General features: G+C 43.5%; 1 protein-coding gene across 5 annotated transcripts in view; it reads left to right on the forward strand.

Annotated features, from left to right (window-relative positions):
* KCNH1 (potassium voltage-gated channel subfamily H member 1) overlaps nt 1-18,526 on the forward strand; it is a 230,935-nt gene that overhangs the window by 53,422 nt on the left and 158,987 nt on the right. For all 5 annotated transcript variants that reach the window (XM_083605032.1, XM_083605028.1, XM_083605030.1 and 2 more), the window contains exon 7: nt 10,406-10,835. In XM_083605032.1, the coding sequence (XP_083461158.1) occupies nt 10,406-10,835 (430 nt within the window). The remainder of the gene's footprint in view (nt 1-10,405; nt 10,836-18,526) is intronic.

Here is an 18,526-nt window from a genome sequence, read left to right on the forward strand (position 1 = left end):
AGGAGTCCAGTTCATTTTGTTGTCTTTTTAGATAGTTTGTAAAAAGCTCCCATTCTTCCTTAAAGTCACAGTTGTCCTTGTCTCGCAATTTGTATGTCAATTTAGCCAGTTCTGCATAAGTCATCAATTTTTCTTGCCACTGTTCTTTCGTTGGGATTTCCTCATTCTTCCATCCTTGTGCTATCAAAACTCTTGCCGCTGTTGTAGCATACATAAATAAGTTCTTAATTTTTCTTGGCAGGTCTTGTCCTAGAATCCCTAACAAAAATGCTTCTTTCCTGTCACTCACACTTTTTCAAGCCATGGATTATTTAATAGCCATAGGCCTGGGTAAAGAGTAATGTTTTTACCTGGAGCCTAAAGACATGAAGTGATGGCGCCAGGTGAGCCTCTCTGGGGAGAGCATTCCATAATTGGGGAGCCACCACAGAAAAGCCCCAGCCAGCATAACCAATGATCAGGTATGATGGGAGTGGTAGTCCAGTGACAGCTGCAGGCCTGAAGCTTCCCTGTCCCTGAAGCATGGGATTGGAAGTAACAGTGCTGGGTTAATATTTTTTCTATAGCCCTTGATGAACTGGGTTTGATGCTTGGTCAAGTTAGTGGACTGGCATGTACTGTAGAGTGTACAGCAAGGTAAGAGTGCCTTATCTATGAAAAATCTAGTTAGAAAGCCACTTCCGGCCTGCCCAGGAGGTGGGGTTGCGGGCTTCACGCCCACCCCACGTGAGCGGGGGCTGGTTTCAGCCCCCGCGAGAGCAGGGGAATCCCGGCCGCGTCGTCCACCTAATTGGGTGGCTGGGGGGGGCGTGGCCTGCCCTATTTAGGGCCGGCGCGGCCGGGGCTCGCCCTCTTTTGCCGGCGAGCCCCCACGTTTTCCCACCCTCCCTCCTTTTAGGTAGGTTTCTGACTTTGCTATGGACTTCGGTCTGTCACCGCAAGGGGCATGGTAGGAATTTTTCCCAATTGGCAATTTACAGCCATTTGGTTTTTCGCCTACCTCGTAGCAACTCGTCACAACTTCTCAGCATTGGCGGTTAGGCATTGGTAAGAAGGGGTTAAGAGGATGTGGGGGGGGGGAGGAACGCCATCACCTCCCCCCAGAGAATGAAGGGTGGTCCGATAAAGGACTCCGGGGGGCGTGGCCCTGTCCGAAGCCTATGGAGGTGTGGGCCAAAGGCACGCCCCCGAGCGGTGACCCGGGGGAGCTCCTAGTTGACGTGCCTCAGCAGGAGACTCCCCCTCTGTGGTGTTAACCCTTCCCGTGTCTCCAGCAAATGGGCTGGAGCCGGATAGTCGTTAGGACGAATGCCTAAGCCAATGCCTCTCATTCCTGAATTCAATAAAGTTGTGGCCTAATTCGCCCATTTAACCTTAAATTCTGGTGTCTGGTGTCTTTATTTATCCTTGGTGGGGGGCGGGAACTCGCCACGCAAAATCGACACGGTGGGATTTAAGTCTTCTTCAGTGCTTGCAGGTGTAACCTGAATCAATTTGTTTAGCACATTTGTATCACACATTCATCTGAGGAGCTTAGGGCAAGATGTTTAAAGGTTACCCCAAGTGATCCTCACAACCAACCTGTCTGGCTGAGAGCTTGTGACTTTCCCAAGGTCACCCTAGGAGTTTTATGGCTCACCATATGGGCTCCGTGTTATTCACCCTACAGGCTATTTGGTATTTTGTGCCCTCAGCGATTGTTTTGCTGGTAATCTTGTCTGTATTTCATATGCTACAGTGAGCGTACAAATAGTCTTCTTCAACACTGGAAAGATACAGGGTGAACTCTTGCCTTCTCATGAGTCACTCAGAGTTTTTTAAAAAAACCCAGCAACAACCTTTTTCACACTTTTAGCACCTCCACTCACCACCCAGTGTGCTGTCCAAAGCTTTTAGCGTCTTCCTTAGGTCAGCATAAGTAAAAATTCAAATCCCAAGTGTTTTTATTTATTCAGACTAGGGCTATTGGGAAATGGCTCCCTGGATTTGCCATTTGCAGAAGGTGAATTGGTGGTGGTGATGAGGTATCTCACCAATTTTTCAGAGTGAGGAAAGGCCTCTAAATTTGATTAGTTTAGTGTGGTGAGCGGCTGGTCCTTCTCTCCCTTCCAGCTCCTCCATTCCTAGTCTGTTTGTGTGTGGCGAAATGGGGAAATTGGATATGATTCCTACCAGCCATGATGGTTTCAATTTCTTTCCCTCCAACATTTCTCCGAAGAAAACAAGGCCTTCGCATTCCATAATGATCATTTTACTATTTATACCCCACACATCTTACTGGGTTGCCCCAGCCACTATGGGCAGCTTCCAACATATATAAAAACATAATAAAACATTTTAAAAACTGTGCAGGACTGCCTTCAGAGAGCTTGGGGGTTGGATAACTCCATACCTTCAACATTTCTTCAATGAAACTAGGGACATCCTAAGGAAAAGTGGGACATTCCAGGATCAAATCAGAAACTAGGATGGCTTCTCTAAATCAGGGACGTCCCTGGAAAACAGAGACACTTGGAGGGTCCGTAATTTACCTCCACTGTCAGAATACTGGTTGCTGGGAATCCAAAGTGGGGAGAGTGCTGTTGCGCTCAGGTCCTGTTTGTGGGTTTTTCAGAACAGGGTGCTGGACCAGATGGGCCATTGACCTAATCCAGCAGGTCTCTTCTTATATTGTTAGAACAGAACAATAGCTGAAAATTAAAGAGAAAAGGGTAATTACTTTCCCGGCTTTTAATATACCAGTTTTGCTAACAATGCCTTAGTCTTACGCAGAAGCAGCACACCGTAAATGTACTCTTACAGCACAATCCAATTCATGTTTACTCAGACTAAGTCCTACAATGGAGCTAACTCTGCATGGGGTTTTAGAAATACAGTCATACCCTGAAAGTCGAACAGCTTAGTTCCTGAACGTTTTGGCTCCTGAACGTCGCAAACCCGGAAGTGACTGTTCCGGTTTGTGAACTATTTTTGGAAGCCGAACGTTCAGCGGGGCTCTTGCGACTTCTGATTGGCTGAAGGAGCTTCCTGCAGCCAATCAGAAGCTGCACTTTGATTTTTGAACGTTGTGGAAGTCAAATGGACTTCCGAAACAGATTCCTTCAACTTCCAAGGTAGGACTGTATAGTGGATTTTCTGCTATAATTTCCAGTAGGAATGCACTGCTTTTCAAAAGTAGCATTTGCGCTCATAAATATTTGAATCTTTGCCTCCTTCTTTCTTTTCTGCATGACGGTGTGTCGTACATTTGCCTTTAGTGAATTTCATATTGTTTTAGCCCCAGTCTCTGCTCTATCAGAAACCTAAAGTGTTGTGATCCCTCTTCATTTCATGTCATCTGTCACTTTGATAAGAGAACCTATTCCTTCATTCCAAACAAATAGCAAAAACTGAGCAGCACAAAGGTAAAGCTGGGCTATTTTATTTTTTGACAGTTGTCCATTCATAATCACTGCTATAACTCCATTGGCATTCCATTTGGCTGCCAAAGGGTCACCAGTATTTATAGTTGGCTTTGACCATCCGTAGCAGGTCACTGCATGACAGTGGTTCCATATGGCTCTGAGCCCCACGGAACCATAATGGAAGGAAAGGTTGAATCCTGAGGAGGAATTGGAGGAGCTCAGGGAGTTGGAACTGGGTGACCCTGAGGAACGTGGGGAAGGTGAAATTGGGACATCAAGAAGTGTCTGAGAGCAGGGAGGTCAGTAGTCCATGCCTTCCTTGACCAAGTGCATTCTTTCTGCAGCACCTCTGTGGGTCTCAGGAACCCAGTTATGTCACCCCTTGCCTGCAGAGCTGGCAGCCTCTCACCCTTTTTTGAACACCCTTCTTTGTGGTGTGTTTCCTCAGCCTCCTCTCTTCTTCTCTCTCCTTGGGAGTTCTCTCTCCTCTAGGCAGCTGAAGCCACCACCCCTGGTCTCTGAGCTGCCCCACCTGCCCCCAAAAGAGGTGTCTCCTCACACAGGGGCCTGGGAAGAGGGTGCACCCAGCCTTAGTGGCCTAATGGAGACTGACCAAAGGTGAACATTAGGTCAGTACCTTATCTTAGGAGGCAGCAGTGGGCGCTGCTGGGCCTGCCGGGTGGAAAGGCTCCCCTTCAGCACCAGGCACACCTTGCACATAGGAAGCACAAGAAAGGCCAGTGCAGCACCTGCCCGGTCTCCCACTTGTCTATTCATTCCCAACAGCAAGGGATGGTGGACTGGCTGGCTAGACTCCCTCGCCCGCTTGCTTGCTTGCTTGCTCTGAGGCTGCTTCAGCTCCTGGCAACCAGCACCCCCTGGCCAGCCCCAGAGGCACCATTCTCCTGGGGAGCTTGTAGCCTGGAAGACTTTGAGAGGCAAGAGAGCATCAGAGGAGGGAGGGAAGGAAAGAAGGACAGAGGCCAGTGTTGCCCTCAAGGCACCCCAGGGTGCCACAGCACACTGGTTGAAAACTACTGGTCTAGGGAATGGAGAACAAAATCTGGGGGGAAATGATGGTCAAGCAGGTTGGCAGAGGAGTCAGATACCTCCATCTGCAAGGACATGAAGACATCAGCATGAGCAAACCTTGCAGACTCAGCCCATTCAAAGGAAGGCCCATTTGCAGACCCTCCAAGTGTCCCTATTTTCTAGGGATTTCCCTGATTTAGAGAAGCCATCCTGGTTTCTGATTTGATCCTGGAATGTCCCGTAGGTTGTCCCTGTTTTCATCGGAGAAATGTTGGAGGATATGCATTGGCTTGCCCAGTCCTGGGACCCCTGCGACTTCAGAAGGAAAGCACAGGGTGTGTGCTGCTTGTTGGATCAATACCTTAGCTTGCACTTAGCCATGTATCTATGCTTCTTCTGTACCGGCTGCTCCTTGAAACCAAGCTGGGAGTTCTTGGTCTGGCAGTGAGAGCCATGGCAGTAGATGGCTTTGCAGAGAATCACCTCTCAGCTGGCAAATATCCCCTTTCTACTGCCCTGGGCTACTGTTGGGGGAAGCTTTAGCCCAATATTGGTGGATGGAGTACATTCTTAGAATGCATGAGATCCTAGTTTCAATCTTGGTGTCTCCAGGAGCTAAAAGGATCACCTAGCAAGTGACAGGAGAGACTTCTCCCCAAGACCCCAGAGAGCCCCTGCCACTCAGTGCAGATAGAACTGGGTTATTTGGATGATGCCTGGAGTAATTCTGATTCCTATGTGTTTGTAAGGATATTCACTCTTTATTTTCTTTTAGCGTTAAGGCACACGCTTCTTTCTGTAGTCACATGCTTGGCCGACATCCAGAATGCGGTTATTTCACCAATGGGACTCGCGTAATGGGAAGTAGGTGATTTCAGGAGTAGAGCCAAGAATTTAAAATGGGAAGCTAAAATAAAAGCTGAGCATTATCTCTGCAGTTTGGAAAGTTGCTTCATGTTTAATGCACATTTTTATTTGCTTCATAGTTAACACTAGTAAAGCACAAAGGACTGCATGGTTGTAGGCCATTTTTCTAAATATCTACAAATTACTTTGCTTTACTGACTCGTTGGCCCCCGCCCCCACTTTGTGCTCAATTAACCAAGACCCCAGAGGTTTAATGGTTTGTTTAAGCATTCAGCAAAAGCTGCATATGTGTTTTTCATGAAAGAAAAACAACAATGGAAGAAATGTAATTATTACAAATTCATGAATTAAAAACGAAACAGCAGTATTTCTGTTTTCCCAGAAACATATGTTAATATGAAAAACGTATATTAATGGGCAAAAGAAATGAGATTTTCCACTGCATTAAGCAAGCCTAAACAAAAATGTTGGCGCAAATGATATTTAAGCATGACTGAACAAACTTTTCCATAAATGCCTGATGACCAGAATTAAGCAATAATTTATTTCCAAAAATATTCATTAACACGGGACACTTTAAATAAAAGCAATTTGAAGGGAGAAACATGTCTCCTACAAGGCATAAGTTTCTTGCTTTGAGATGTGCTCTGTTATTTTTTGTTCTCTTATAACAAACTATTACTCAAACCTTGCCAGTAATCAGAATACCTATTAAGACTGTTCCTTAACCCTCCAGCGACACCTATTCAGTATTCAGACTTGATCCAAGGTTGTGTTGTTGTTGTTGTTTTGTTTGTTTAAATCCCTTTTCTACTATAAAGGTAGTAAGGTTAGATACCATTGGATGCCATTTTGAATCAAGATGGTGGACCAAAATGTCCCAAACTGTTCAATTTGGAACATCTCTGAAGATGACATCACCAAATCTGGCACAATAACATGTGCAGAGGGGAGTGACCAAGATTATCAAGGGTCTGGAAACCAAGCCTTATAAGGAACAGTTGAGATAGTTAGGTATGTTTAGCCTGGGAAAGAGGCAACTGAGAGGAGATATGATAGCCATCTTCAAATATCTCAAGGGCTGTCACATGGAGGATGGAGCAAGCTTGTTTTCTGCTGCTCCAGATGGTAGGGCCGAAACGCATTATTATTATTCAGATAATAATAATAATAATAATAATAATAATAATAATAATAATTTATTTATACCCCGCCTATCTGGCTGGGCTTCCCCAGCCACTCTGGGCAGCTTCCAAAAAAATAAAAATAAAAAATAAATAAAATAAAATACTGTAGTACATCAAACATTAAAAGCTTCCCTAAACAGGGCTGCCTTCAGATGTCTTCTAAAAGTCTGGTAGTTGTTGTTCTCTTTGACATCTGGTGGGAGGGCGTTCCACAGGGAGGGCGCCACTACTGAGAAGGCCCTCTGCCTGGTTGCCTGTAACTTGGCTTCTCGCAGTGAGGGAATCGCCAGAAGGCCCTTGGTGTTGGACCTCAGTGTCTGGGTAGAACGATGGGTGTGGAGACGCTCCTTCAGATATACTGGACCGAGGCCATTTAGGGCTTTAAAGGTCAGCACCAACACTTTGAATTGTGCTCGGAAACGTACTGGGAGCCAATGTAGGTCTTTCAAGACCGGTGTTATATGGTCTTAGTGGCCACTCCCAGTCACCAGTTTAGCTGCCGCGTTCTGGATTAGTCGTAGTTTCCGGGTCACCTTCAAAGGTAGCCCCACGTAGAGCGCATTGCAGTAGTCCAAGCGGGAGATAACCAGAGCATGCACCACTCTGGCGAGACAGTCTGCAGGCAGATAGGGTCTCAGCCTGCGTACCAGATGGAGCTGGTAAACAGCTGCCCTGGACACAGATTTGACATTCCAACTAAACATCAGGAAGAACTTTCTGACAGTGAGAGCTGTTTACCTGTAGAATAGACTCCCTTGGAAGGTGATGGATTCTCCTTCATTGGAGGTTTTTAAACAGAGGTTGGATGGCCACCTGTCAGGGATTCTTTAGCCATGATTCCTGCATTATAGGGGGTTGGACTAGATGGCCCTTGGTGTCCCTTCCAACTCCAGAACTCTATGATTATCCAGAGGGTCACAGGTTCCCAGCCCCTGCTTTAAAGAGGTAAGAGTCATGCCAAAACATCTCATCAGCAACAGCCAAGACTGGAGCTGCTGGCTGACCTTTCAAAATACAGAGAAACATTACGTATGAATCACAGTGCACAATCTATCCCATGCAATAGAAAAGATGCCGGGAAAGTAGTTACATGGGCAAGATCGAAGTATGTTAAGAATTGTAAAACAGCCCACATCTCTCTCTCTCTCTCTTTTTATAATAATTTTTATAAGTTTTCCATATTTAACATAATCACATTCTGTTACATAATTCTATAACCTAAAACATTGCTCTAGCTGAGCATCAACCTCCTTCCCTCCCTCTTTCTGACTTCCGAACATCTTTACTAAATTCTTAGCATTTCTATAACCACTTTTTTACCTTCTATCTTCTTTTTATATTTCACCTCATTATATGTAAATCAGTCTCTTATATTCACATTACAAAACATTTCAACTCAAACCTACAAACGTTTTCAGATGTTTACAATGTTCTTTCATATAAAAGATAAATTTGCTCCAGTCCTTTTGACACAGTTCGTCGCGCTGATTCCGGATCTTCCCTGTCAACTTTGCCAACTCTATGTATTCCACCATCTTGATCTGCCATTCTTCCAAAACGGCCCACAAAACAGCCCACGTCTCAGCATGTTCATGGGCAAAAAGATTGCCCACCACCCACAGGAGACCACTTTAACCACTATTTCCTCTCAAGCTTTTCTGTTTTAGCCTTAAAAGTAATGCTGCCTCTGGTGTTCAGAAAGTGTGCCTGGGAATTAAAATTCTTCACTGCACTAGGCAAAGCTTTGAAGAAAGATCCAGCTTGAGTGCTTCCATTTCTCAGCCTCTACAACTGTCTCCAGTACCTTCATTGCAAATACAAAACGCTTGCAAAATGACTGTTATCAGCTGTGCAAATGCCACCTGTAAATTGCTGAAAGCTCATTCTCAACAGTGCATGTTTTTTTTTTCAACTCTTCAATTTCAATCACTTGAATCCTGGTGTGCTCCTATATGTACATCTGAAATGTTGCTCTCTTTTTATGCTGCTGGATGGAAAGTTCTCTGAAATAGGAGAGCTTGCGGATTGCCTGAAAGCTGAGTTACATGGGGATATTGCTAAAACAGCAGCAACCCAGTATTCTCTGGTGAGCCTTCTTCCTTGCTAATGGACCAGGCTCTGCTTGCTAGAGACACAAATACAACTGGATGGTCTGGTTGCATGGAGCCCAGATACTCAAGCAGTTATTCTTGCATAGGTGGTCCTTTGCAGAAAAACGTGCTCAGTGCACCGATATCAGAAGGCAGGACTAGCACTGTGGTATGACAAACGTGGTCCCATTCAAATCATGAGTGGCCAAAATATTTCTGATGCTTTGGTGTATGTACAGTGGTACCTCAGGTTAAGTACCTACTAAATTCGTTCCGGAGGTCCGTTCTTAACCTGAAACTGTTCGTAACCTGAAGCACCACTTTAGCTAATGGGGCCTCCTGCTGCTGCCGCACCGCCGGAGCATGATTTCTGTTCTTATCCTGAAGCAAAGTTCTTAACCTGAAGCGCTATTTCTGGGTTAGCGGAGTGTGTAACCTGAAGCGTATGTAACCTGAAGCGTATGTAACCTGAGGTACCACTGTATTTCTTAAGGCATTGGATTGTGTTGTATATGCTGTATGTCACCATGAGCGGGGATCTTATTGTGGTACACAGATTTTAAAATATAAATAGCTCCAAAAAGATACCTTTTTTAAAAAAAACACAACAAACCCCCGAACACTCACCTTTTCTGTTGTTGCCTGTCAGACCCCACCTTGTGTGAATAAGAAGGGGCTTAATGGAAAAGTCTGAAAGGGATTTTGCTCAAGTGTCTGTTGGTATTGCTGATCCTAGTTGTATAATTAGTGCGATGTTTTTGTTAATCTTGCTTTAATGTTTTAATTAGAGTTAGGGTGTTGTTTGTTTCCCAGAGGTGCATCACATTTTGGAGCAAGGTGGAGAAGAATCAGAGGAGCAGTCAAATTGCAACGTCTGCACAGCTCTTAATTAATTTCTTGTTTTTAATGGGGATTACAAGAAATGCCATACTTTCAGAGCATAGGCGTTAGCCAATTTCAGTGTGAAATAAAAAAAATGTGTACCTCAAAGGGTTGGAAACGGGATGTTTTGTAATGGCAAACCAATGGAATGTATAAACATTTAAAGAGTGAATAGGAAAAGAAAATGCCAGAGGGAGGAGGTTTATATGCCATGTCCCATATGTTTCTTGGGATAAGCTTATAACCAGGAGGTACCCAGGGTAACCTAATACAGGAAAACCATGAGCAGGTAGGTCATCCGGGGTCTTGAATTTGCAGCAATCTGGTGATGACATGTATGTTTTTAAAATTATGGAGCCATTTTTTACCATTTGCATAATACCTGTGCCGCAATCCAGAGACAGTATTAATTCCTAAATCCTATTTAGATCATGGCCGATTAATGGATTTCAGCACAACCTTCTTTCAACTGGGCCCATGGAGCCATATCCAACTTCCTTCTTTCACAATCGCCAAGAGCCCTTGCGCTAAACGGAAGTTGCACTAGTGAAAGTTTGTATGTGCAACAACTGGTTCATGTTGCACAGCAATCTTTGAAAATGCATTTGTGTTTTCCCTTGCACAGTAGCTGATTCTTGCTGTGCAATCTGTTGCACGGCAGTCTTCGACAATGTATTTCTGTTCTTCCTTGTGCAACAACATTCCCCCAGTGTAGCAAATATACCACTAGGTGACTTTAACTTAGCTCTACATGGGATACAAACCCCAGTCTCCAACCTTCTGCCTGTTTATAGAACACATCATATTTATAGAATGCCATGTCTTTGGTCTGCCCAGGCTTCACCTTGGACGTCTAAAGCTCAAGGTTATGGTTGACAAAAGACATGAAATAATTTAATGCCGAATGCTAATCAGCTTGTTTTGTTTTGCTTCGTTCTTCTAGGGCATCAGCAGTCTGTTCAGCTCCCTTAAAGTAGTCAGGCTGCTCCGGCTTGGTCGCGTGGCTCGGAAACTGGACCACTATATTGAGTATGGAGCAGCTGTCTTGGTTCTGCTGGTGTGCGTCTTTGGTCTTGCAGCCCACTGGCTGGCCTGCATTTGGTACAGTATCGGGGACTACGAAGTTATCAATGAGGATAAAAACACAATACGGAACGAAAGTTGGCTCTACCAGCTGGGCGAATCCATAGGATCACCGTATCAGTTTAACAGGTCAGGAAGTGGAAAATGGGAAGGAGGGCCAAGCAAGGATTCTGTTTATATCTCATCGTTATACTTTACAATGACTAGTCTCACCAGTGTTGGATTTGGGAACATTGCACCAACCACGGATGGAGAGAAGATCTTTGCTGTTGCTATGATGATGATCGGCTGTAAGTATTACTGGATTAATTTCTACTATACAGTGTTTCAGACTGCAATATTCAATATGCTTGAAATAATGAGCAAGTCAAATGATTTCTTAAGGATGCAGAGATTGACTTTGTGATGGATTGAGTCTATTGGTTAGAGCGTGGTGCTGATAATGCCAAGGTTGCAAGTTTTATGCCTGTATTGGACGGATGCATATTCCTGCATGGCAGGGGGTTGGACTAGATGATCCTTGGGGTCCCTTCCAATGCTATGATTCTATCATCACCTTCATAGATCCAGCTCCCAACTTTTTGTCATTAGTAACATTTCGTCCTCCTTATTGGTTCTTTAGGGTGAAGGGAACAGCCAGTGTGGTATAGTGTAGGGTTGTCATATTTCAAAAAGTAAAAGTCCCAACACCCACTTTTTTAAGGAAGACCCCCAAATTGTTTGAGCTTTTTTTTTTTTAAAGGAAACCACTAAAATTGTTCTTCTCGGGGTTGTTGTGAGGGTAAAATGGCAAGAAGGAGAAGTCTGTCGGCCACCTCAAGCTCCTCAGAGGAAAGGCAGGATATAAATGTAATGAAGGAATAAATATATACCTCACTACATGGTGAATGTACCAGCAATCAAAATCAGTACTCATCTAAGTCATTGTCAAGTAAAAAAAGGTTATGTGGCTTGGCCCTAACATGCATATTTTAGAGGAGAACATTTTTGTTGGTAAAATCATTGTAGACACATAATCAAGCCAAAGGTAAACTCTTTACCATACCATAGATTTCAGCTGTTGAACACATGTTTAAATCTAATTGAAATCAGTGGAGCATCAAAGTGCTTGAAAAGCGACCTATTGTTTAGTGCGGAATAAGGAGAAATCACAACGGGAGGAATTCAAAGTCATGTTTTTTCTGATCATTCTAGGAGTGCAAGCGTTTCTGCTTGCCAGGTGGAAGCAGTCCCCTTTCCCCTCCTCTCTGTTTTATGGGTGAGGCAGGGGCATGCTGGAGGAGGAGGGGGGAGAAGCCCTATTGCACTCACGAGAGCCCTGGTGCTGGCTTCTGATGGCCCAGAGGATTAGTTGAATCTGACACAATTCAATCAAAATGTTGGGTTTTTGTTGTATCTAGTGATATCAGGTTGCAGAGTTTTCAGTGCAATCCCATACACATTTTGCTCAGAATAATCTCACTGAGTTCAGTGGGGTTTACTCAGTGTATAGGATTGCTTAGAAACAACAGTACTTTAATTAAACTACTTACTGTAGGCACTATATAAACTTTAGAGCTCCTAGTTATCTGGTTTGATTGTTTCTCTCCCATATATAACCCTATGGAAATACACGGAAAAGTGGCAGGTTGGTTTCCTCATTTTATGGACGGAGATGATTTGTATTTTTTTAAAGTATGGAAGGAACGCAACATCTCGCTAAGGCTGTGGTTTTCAAAGGTAGTGTGCTACACTGGTGTGGCAGGAGAGTATGGCTGGAAGATTCGAGGACAATGAATGAAACATTTAAATATTCCAGTGTAGTACAGTGTAGTATCGTTTATTTATTTTTAATTTGTGGAATAAACTTGGTGTGGCATGAGCAAATTTTTATTCTGAAAGTGTGGCCCAGAGAAAAAAGTTTGAGAGCCACTATGCTAAGGTGATCACTCCGGCAGGGGAAGCATTTTGGCTTACCAAAAATAACAATACCTCCTCTCCTCCCCATATGCCGTTCTGGGGCATTCTCCTGACAACTTTGTGTGTGCACAGAAGGTGCTGGGGCAGGAGAGGGGAGGAAGCCCCGTTGTGCAAGCGGAAGTCCTCGCGCATGGCTTCTGTTGATGGGATTCATTCATTGAAATGCGTCCTAAATTTCAACCTCAGTCTTTGAATGTGTTAAGTTGTGGGCGAACATATCAGACGACACAGCGATTCTTCCAAAGAAGCTCTTTATTTGTAAGCTGGAACAGAACTGAACTGAGGAGCTCAGTCAGCCTGCTTATATAGAGCTCCACTAGAATGCAACAGTAACCATTTTCTGTAACTAGCCAATCACTGAACGTCACTTTCGATCCTTCATTTGCATACAAACTATCCAATCACTGAACATCACTTTCGATCCTTCATTTGAATAACTATCTACAGTATCCCCCTGCTGGCTCGGGGTGAGAACTTCAGTACATAACAGAATGTCAAAACAATGATGGTAGAAGTTAGGGCTTACATACTACAAATGGGTTTCTGTAGTGCTCCCTTGAGAACACACCTTTGCTCAACAAACAGTGTCGTAGAAAACAACCAGGAACACATGCGTCTCAATCAATAAATGTGCTTGTTTTAATACGTAATCATTGTGCCCTTTTGATTCTCTGTTTCCAACGTTCCGTGTCTGACAACCCTATACTGTATAAAACCCAGACTTTAAATGGGAGTAGTCAAGAGCAACAGCACAATTTCAATTACTTCACTGGAGTCAAGAAGATGCAAAATGCTGGCATGGTTAGATTTATTCGAGAAGGAGTTACTGCTTCTAACTTAAGAAGGAGATTTGAAGGGCTCCATATAATGAAATGCGGACAGTAAAAGACTGTAATGTCACATAAGATGTTCTCAGTGGAATCAAGGCAGACAAAGAATAAAAATTCAATTTTTTCCCCTTTTTGCTTGCCTGTGTTTGAGGAATACTTGAGTTTAGAACTGAAATGAAAGGTACATGACTGAACCAGAGACTATGAAACATTAAGAGAAATGGTTTGGTTGAGATGCATGTACTCAAAGCATTATGACATTTCTGGCTTGAAAAAAAAAGACTTCTTTATTGAGAGGGCTAAACAATGGATGTACCGTGTTGATAAAACAGCATAAAAGCATTTGGCAAATTACCTATAGTAAATACAGCAAATGGCTTTCTGCTGCAAACTGATTTGGATCATCAAGCCTATGACTCACTAAGAAAGAGAAGGGAGGGGCATTAGCAGATAATACCAGAGACCTCTTGAAAGAGATTACATTGAGAATTAACTTGATGCTTGAGATGCTTTGAGAGTGGAGCAGAGGAAAGAAGTTTCTTGACTGCTGAAGGGAAATAATGTTTGCTGAAAGGAAAGTTGACAGTTACTTTCTGTAGAGTGAAGGGTATTTTTTGTGTGTGTGTACCTAAGCTTGTGCTCCCATGGGAGTTCCCATAAGCAATTCATGTGGCAAATATTGTGGGTTAAGAAAGGATAAGCCAGGCACCCTCACATGGAGAACGCTTATTTGCTGGTTATGTGCCTGATAGGAATGGTCCCTTGTTGTTTCGTCACTGGTCACCAGGTTTGTTTGTCCAGCGAATGCACAACTCCATTTGTGAGTAAGTGTAATGCTGAAAAGATTTTTAATCTGCTCTCAAGTGAAGACATTTGTCCATTTGCTTTGGTCTGATTCTCTGGAAGTCATGCTGTGCTGATGAGGATGCACCTTATGATGAAACATTTCAAGTAAATTAGACTATGGGCCTCATCCAAAGCCGGCCCACTCATGAGGCAAGGTGAGGCAAACGCCTCAGGTGGCAGGATCAGCAGGGCAGCAGAACCCGATGTAGATCTAATAATAATAAATAATAATAATAATAATTTATTTATACCCCACTCATCTGGCTGGGTTTCCCCAGTCACGCTTGTTCCTGATATAGATCTCCATTCACCTCTTCCTCCCTGGCAAGGAAGGGGATGCCGTTTTGTGGTTTGCCTCAGGTGCCAAAATGTCTTGGGCCAGCCCTGGGCTCATCTGATGTGCTGCAGTTGCTCATGTCAAATAAATGGAAAGAAGAACTTTGTCACCTAGAATGTGAGCCCATCAACACACCAGGTTTGTATGAGGGATGAAACTGCAATGGGAAGAACAAACAAACAAACATTTGAATGGAAGCTGTGAGTAGCCAACACGGTACACTCCAGATGTTTTGTACCAGAAGTACTGTTAGCCATAGCAGGCTAGATCTGTTCCAGAGTTTCCATTAACTTTTATCCAACATGATCCTCAGGGTTCCTCAGGGTTCTGTCCAGCTCTACATTTCTGTGATGGGGAGCCGGCCATACTTTAAGTTGATTATGCTGTACTGAATTGCACTTCTCTTAAAACTTTAGTGCTAAATTTAGAATGAATACAATAGGCATCATTTCTATTCAGTTTTACTGTTTAGTGTGTGCTAATAAGGCTTTTGATTTGCCATTTTTCTAACAGACTTCAGCAAAGTGCATGGCATGTGATCTGAGATGAAACTGACATAAGATGTTAGGCGGTAATTGTACAATCCTTTTTGATGTTAATTCCTTATATTGCTTCACCGAAAGGGCTGGAGATAATCAGCAAACTGTATTTGCTGACGTTGATTGAGCTGATTTTTGTGAAATTGGTAAAAGGCGAAAGATTTATATGATCTGAGGAGAAACCAGAGTATTGAGCTCAGAAAAATAGTTGTTTTCTCTGCTTTTAAATGTGAGTTTCCTCAAATACCCTCTAGTCTGCATGCATTCTACTTGAAATAAGAACAGTAAATTTGGCTGCAATCCTGCGCACATTGACATGGAAGGGGCACATGGAAGCACAAGAGTGTAAGCCTAATCATAACTACTAGAAGTCCTATTGAATTGAAGCAAGTGTCATTGGAATCATAGTCTAAAACACACAGTATAATGCATTTCACCCATATATTCAAATGCATGGGACTGTGTTGTCAATATTTATTAAGGGTGATTATGGTGATTATAGAGACTAGGGCCCTGCAGGACTTGACATCTTTCGGCAGGGCCTGCAAGACAGAGCTGTTCCACTTGGCCTTTGGCCGAGGCACAGTCTGACCCCCTCCTTTGGTAATCCTCATAGAACTCTAGCCCAATGGTTGCCATTAATTTGATTCTGAATTGATTTTAGAATGAATCGATTTTAGAATGTATTTCTATTAATTGATTGTGATTTTATGTAAACTGTGTTACTTTTACTGTTGTTAGCCGCTCTGAGCCTGGCTTCGGCTGGGGAGGGCGGGATATAAATAAAAAAAATTATTATTATTATTATTATTATTATTATTATTATTATTCACAATAATTTCAGACATATTATAGGGTTCCCTCACATAGTTTGTCTGTTACTAGAGCACCACTTTAGGGCTTCAGTAGGAACAGCAGCAAAGGGAGATCAGTAGAAGGACGCAAGACTTCTAGCAATGTACAAATATGTGCTCACTGACATTAAACAGTGAGCCCCAATGTTAAAATACTCAGTCCTGATAAAGTCAGCCATGACTGTGTGCCATTAAAACCAGTGGAACAATCAGCTTAGATCCACAATATTTAATGAGAACTAGTCATGACTAACTTCATCTGGATCTGGGCCAGATTATTTAAAGAACGTCTGTTGTAGTTGTTTCCTTCTGATAACAGCAGAGATATAGAAACTCCTGTGACCTGAAGAGAGGACCTCCCTGGTTTCTCTTAAGGCAGAGCTTTCCAAACTGTGTGTTGTGACACATTAGTGTGTTGTTTGCAGTGGGAAGGTGTGTCATGCGATATGTGTCCATATCTCTTATAAGGGGTTAGTTTAACCTCCAGTTTGCTAGTAAAACTGAGTTAAAAAGGTAAAGGGACCCCTGACCATTAGGTCCAGTCGTGGCCAACTCTGGGGTTGCGGTGCTCATCTCGCTTTATTGGCAGAGGGAGCCGGCGTACAGCTTCCGGGTCATGTGGTCAGCATGACTAAGCTGCTTCTGGCGAACCAGAGCAGCACACGGAAACGCCGTTTACCTTCCCACCAGAGCGGTACCTATTTATCTACTTGCACTTTGACATGCTTTTGAACTGCTAGGTTGGCAGGAGCAGGGACCGAGCAATGGGAGCTCACCCCGTCGTGGGGATTCGAACCGCCGACCTTCTGATCGGCAAGTCCTAGGCTCGGTGGTTTAACCCACAGCGCCACTGTGTTGCAAAATGACACATGTCTAAAAAGTATCTTACCAACATGAAAAGTTTGGAAAGCTCTGCTCTAAGGAGTGCCCTTGCATGCAGTCAAGCCCCTGCAAAGTCCCCTGACACGTGTCCTAATGTGATATAGGCATAGCTGAGTGCCACATTTACCCATTTCTTATTCCCTTCTCTTGCAAAAGTGTGATGGTTTCAGTCCAGTGCTGAAGCTAAAAACAACGGGATGAATTGAGTGATTATTTTTATTTTATTTTACTGTAATTTTATGTTGTGAACTGCCCTGAGATCTACAAAGGGTGTTAATAATAATAATAATAATAATAATAATAATAATAATAATAATGGACCAGAGATAGGTGAGTCTTCCTTGGCTGTACTTGGATTGACTCAGAATTCTCCTGGGAATTCTTGTGGAAAGCTAGGAAACCTTGGGAAAAATTATTCAGCTAAGCCAAGGACTTAGACAGGTACTCCCACCCCCCCCAAACACACTTTCCCCTTCCCTTCTATCCAGTGCCATTTTTCTAGAAAAAGTGGTGCTGGAACTCACCATAAATGCCTCCCTTGTTCTCTTATTATGGCAATGGTGCCCACCTAAGAGGTGCGGAACTGAGTTCCTGTGAGTTCCAGCTGAAAAAAGCCCTGTTTTTTTAAATCAGCAATGATGGTTCATGAGCAGCAAGGACAGGAGAGGTCAAACAGATGGGATTTTCCCTCCTTCCACCCATCTCTCCTCACCATTATTGTGTCTAACAAGGTGTGAGGGACTACGGGAGCTGTAGTTCTGAGAACTACCACAGTCCACGGCAGTGTTCTGACCTGTTTAAATAAGGTAGTCACTACTCGTGAGGTCAAGGCAGGCTAGTGGCTGAAATACCTCAAATAGGTTTGAGTGAGCAACTTGTTAACTGAACCATTATGAATCTCTTCTTCCAGCCTGTTCCTTCTCAAGCTCCGCCCCTTTGGTCTGAAGCCTGTGGATCTTAAAGGTCCAGCCCCCATGGGAACCTGATATATATTGGCAAAACCTATTGGTATTTCGCAACTTTCAGACTAGTTGCAGGACCTTAGCCAGACCTAGCAGAGTACACGCAGAATCCACAGAAGCAATTGGCGACTTGGCTGCAGACAGGATAGACAAAGCAGGAACCAGGAACTTGTAGTTAGGTGTTTATTATATACAGTGGACTATATACAGGAACAGAACACGGATCTTTTGCTAGCTCTCTCTGATACGACTCACAACTCCTACACTCACTGACACACAGAACTCTGAACCTCTGAACTCCTGAACTAACACATTCTAGTTAGTAGGCCATTAATTATCACTCCCTTGAGAGAGCTTGACCAATCAGGGAGCAGTCTCCATGCCTCTGTTATCACCAGGCAGACTTACTCCTTCAGATTGCCTTCTGGCTGTCTGCCAAACCTTAATTGACTGTGTGAGTAGCTGCAAGTACACAGTTTCCCAACAATATAGGCAGTCAGAACTACTGACGGTAGTTCTCAGGATTACGGTTTCCATGGTCCCTCATGCTGTTTTCATCAGAAGCGTCTTCTAAATTTGCCACCTTTATGCCAATGTATAAGATACCAAATGAACAGCAGGACTGGATGTTTTAAATAATTGGCTTTCTCTTCAAGTAATTTGTCATGTATTTCACATTGCATGTGCAATAGGGAATGTCACTGCTTGAAGTCAAACTGCTGGTTTCTAGAAGGATCTGCTTTTGAGTCAATTTAGTTATATTGCACTCAAC

This window comes from Podarcis filfolensis (assembly GCF_964270895.1).
Source record: "Podarcis filfolensis genome assembly, chromosome: 3".
Classification (NCBI taxonomy): Eukaryota; Metazoa; Chordata; class Lepidosauria; order Squamata; family Lacertidae; genus Podarcis; species Podarcis filfolensis.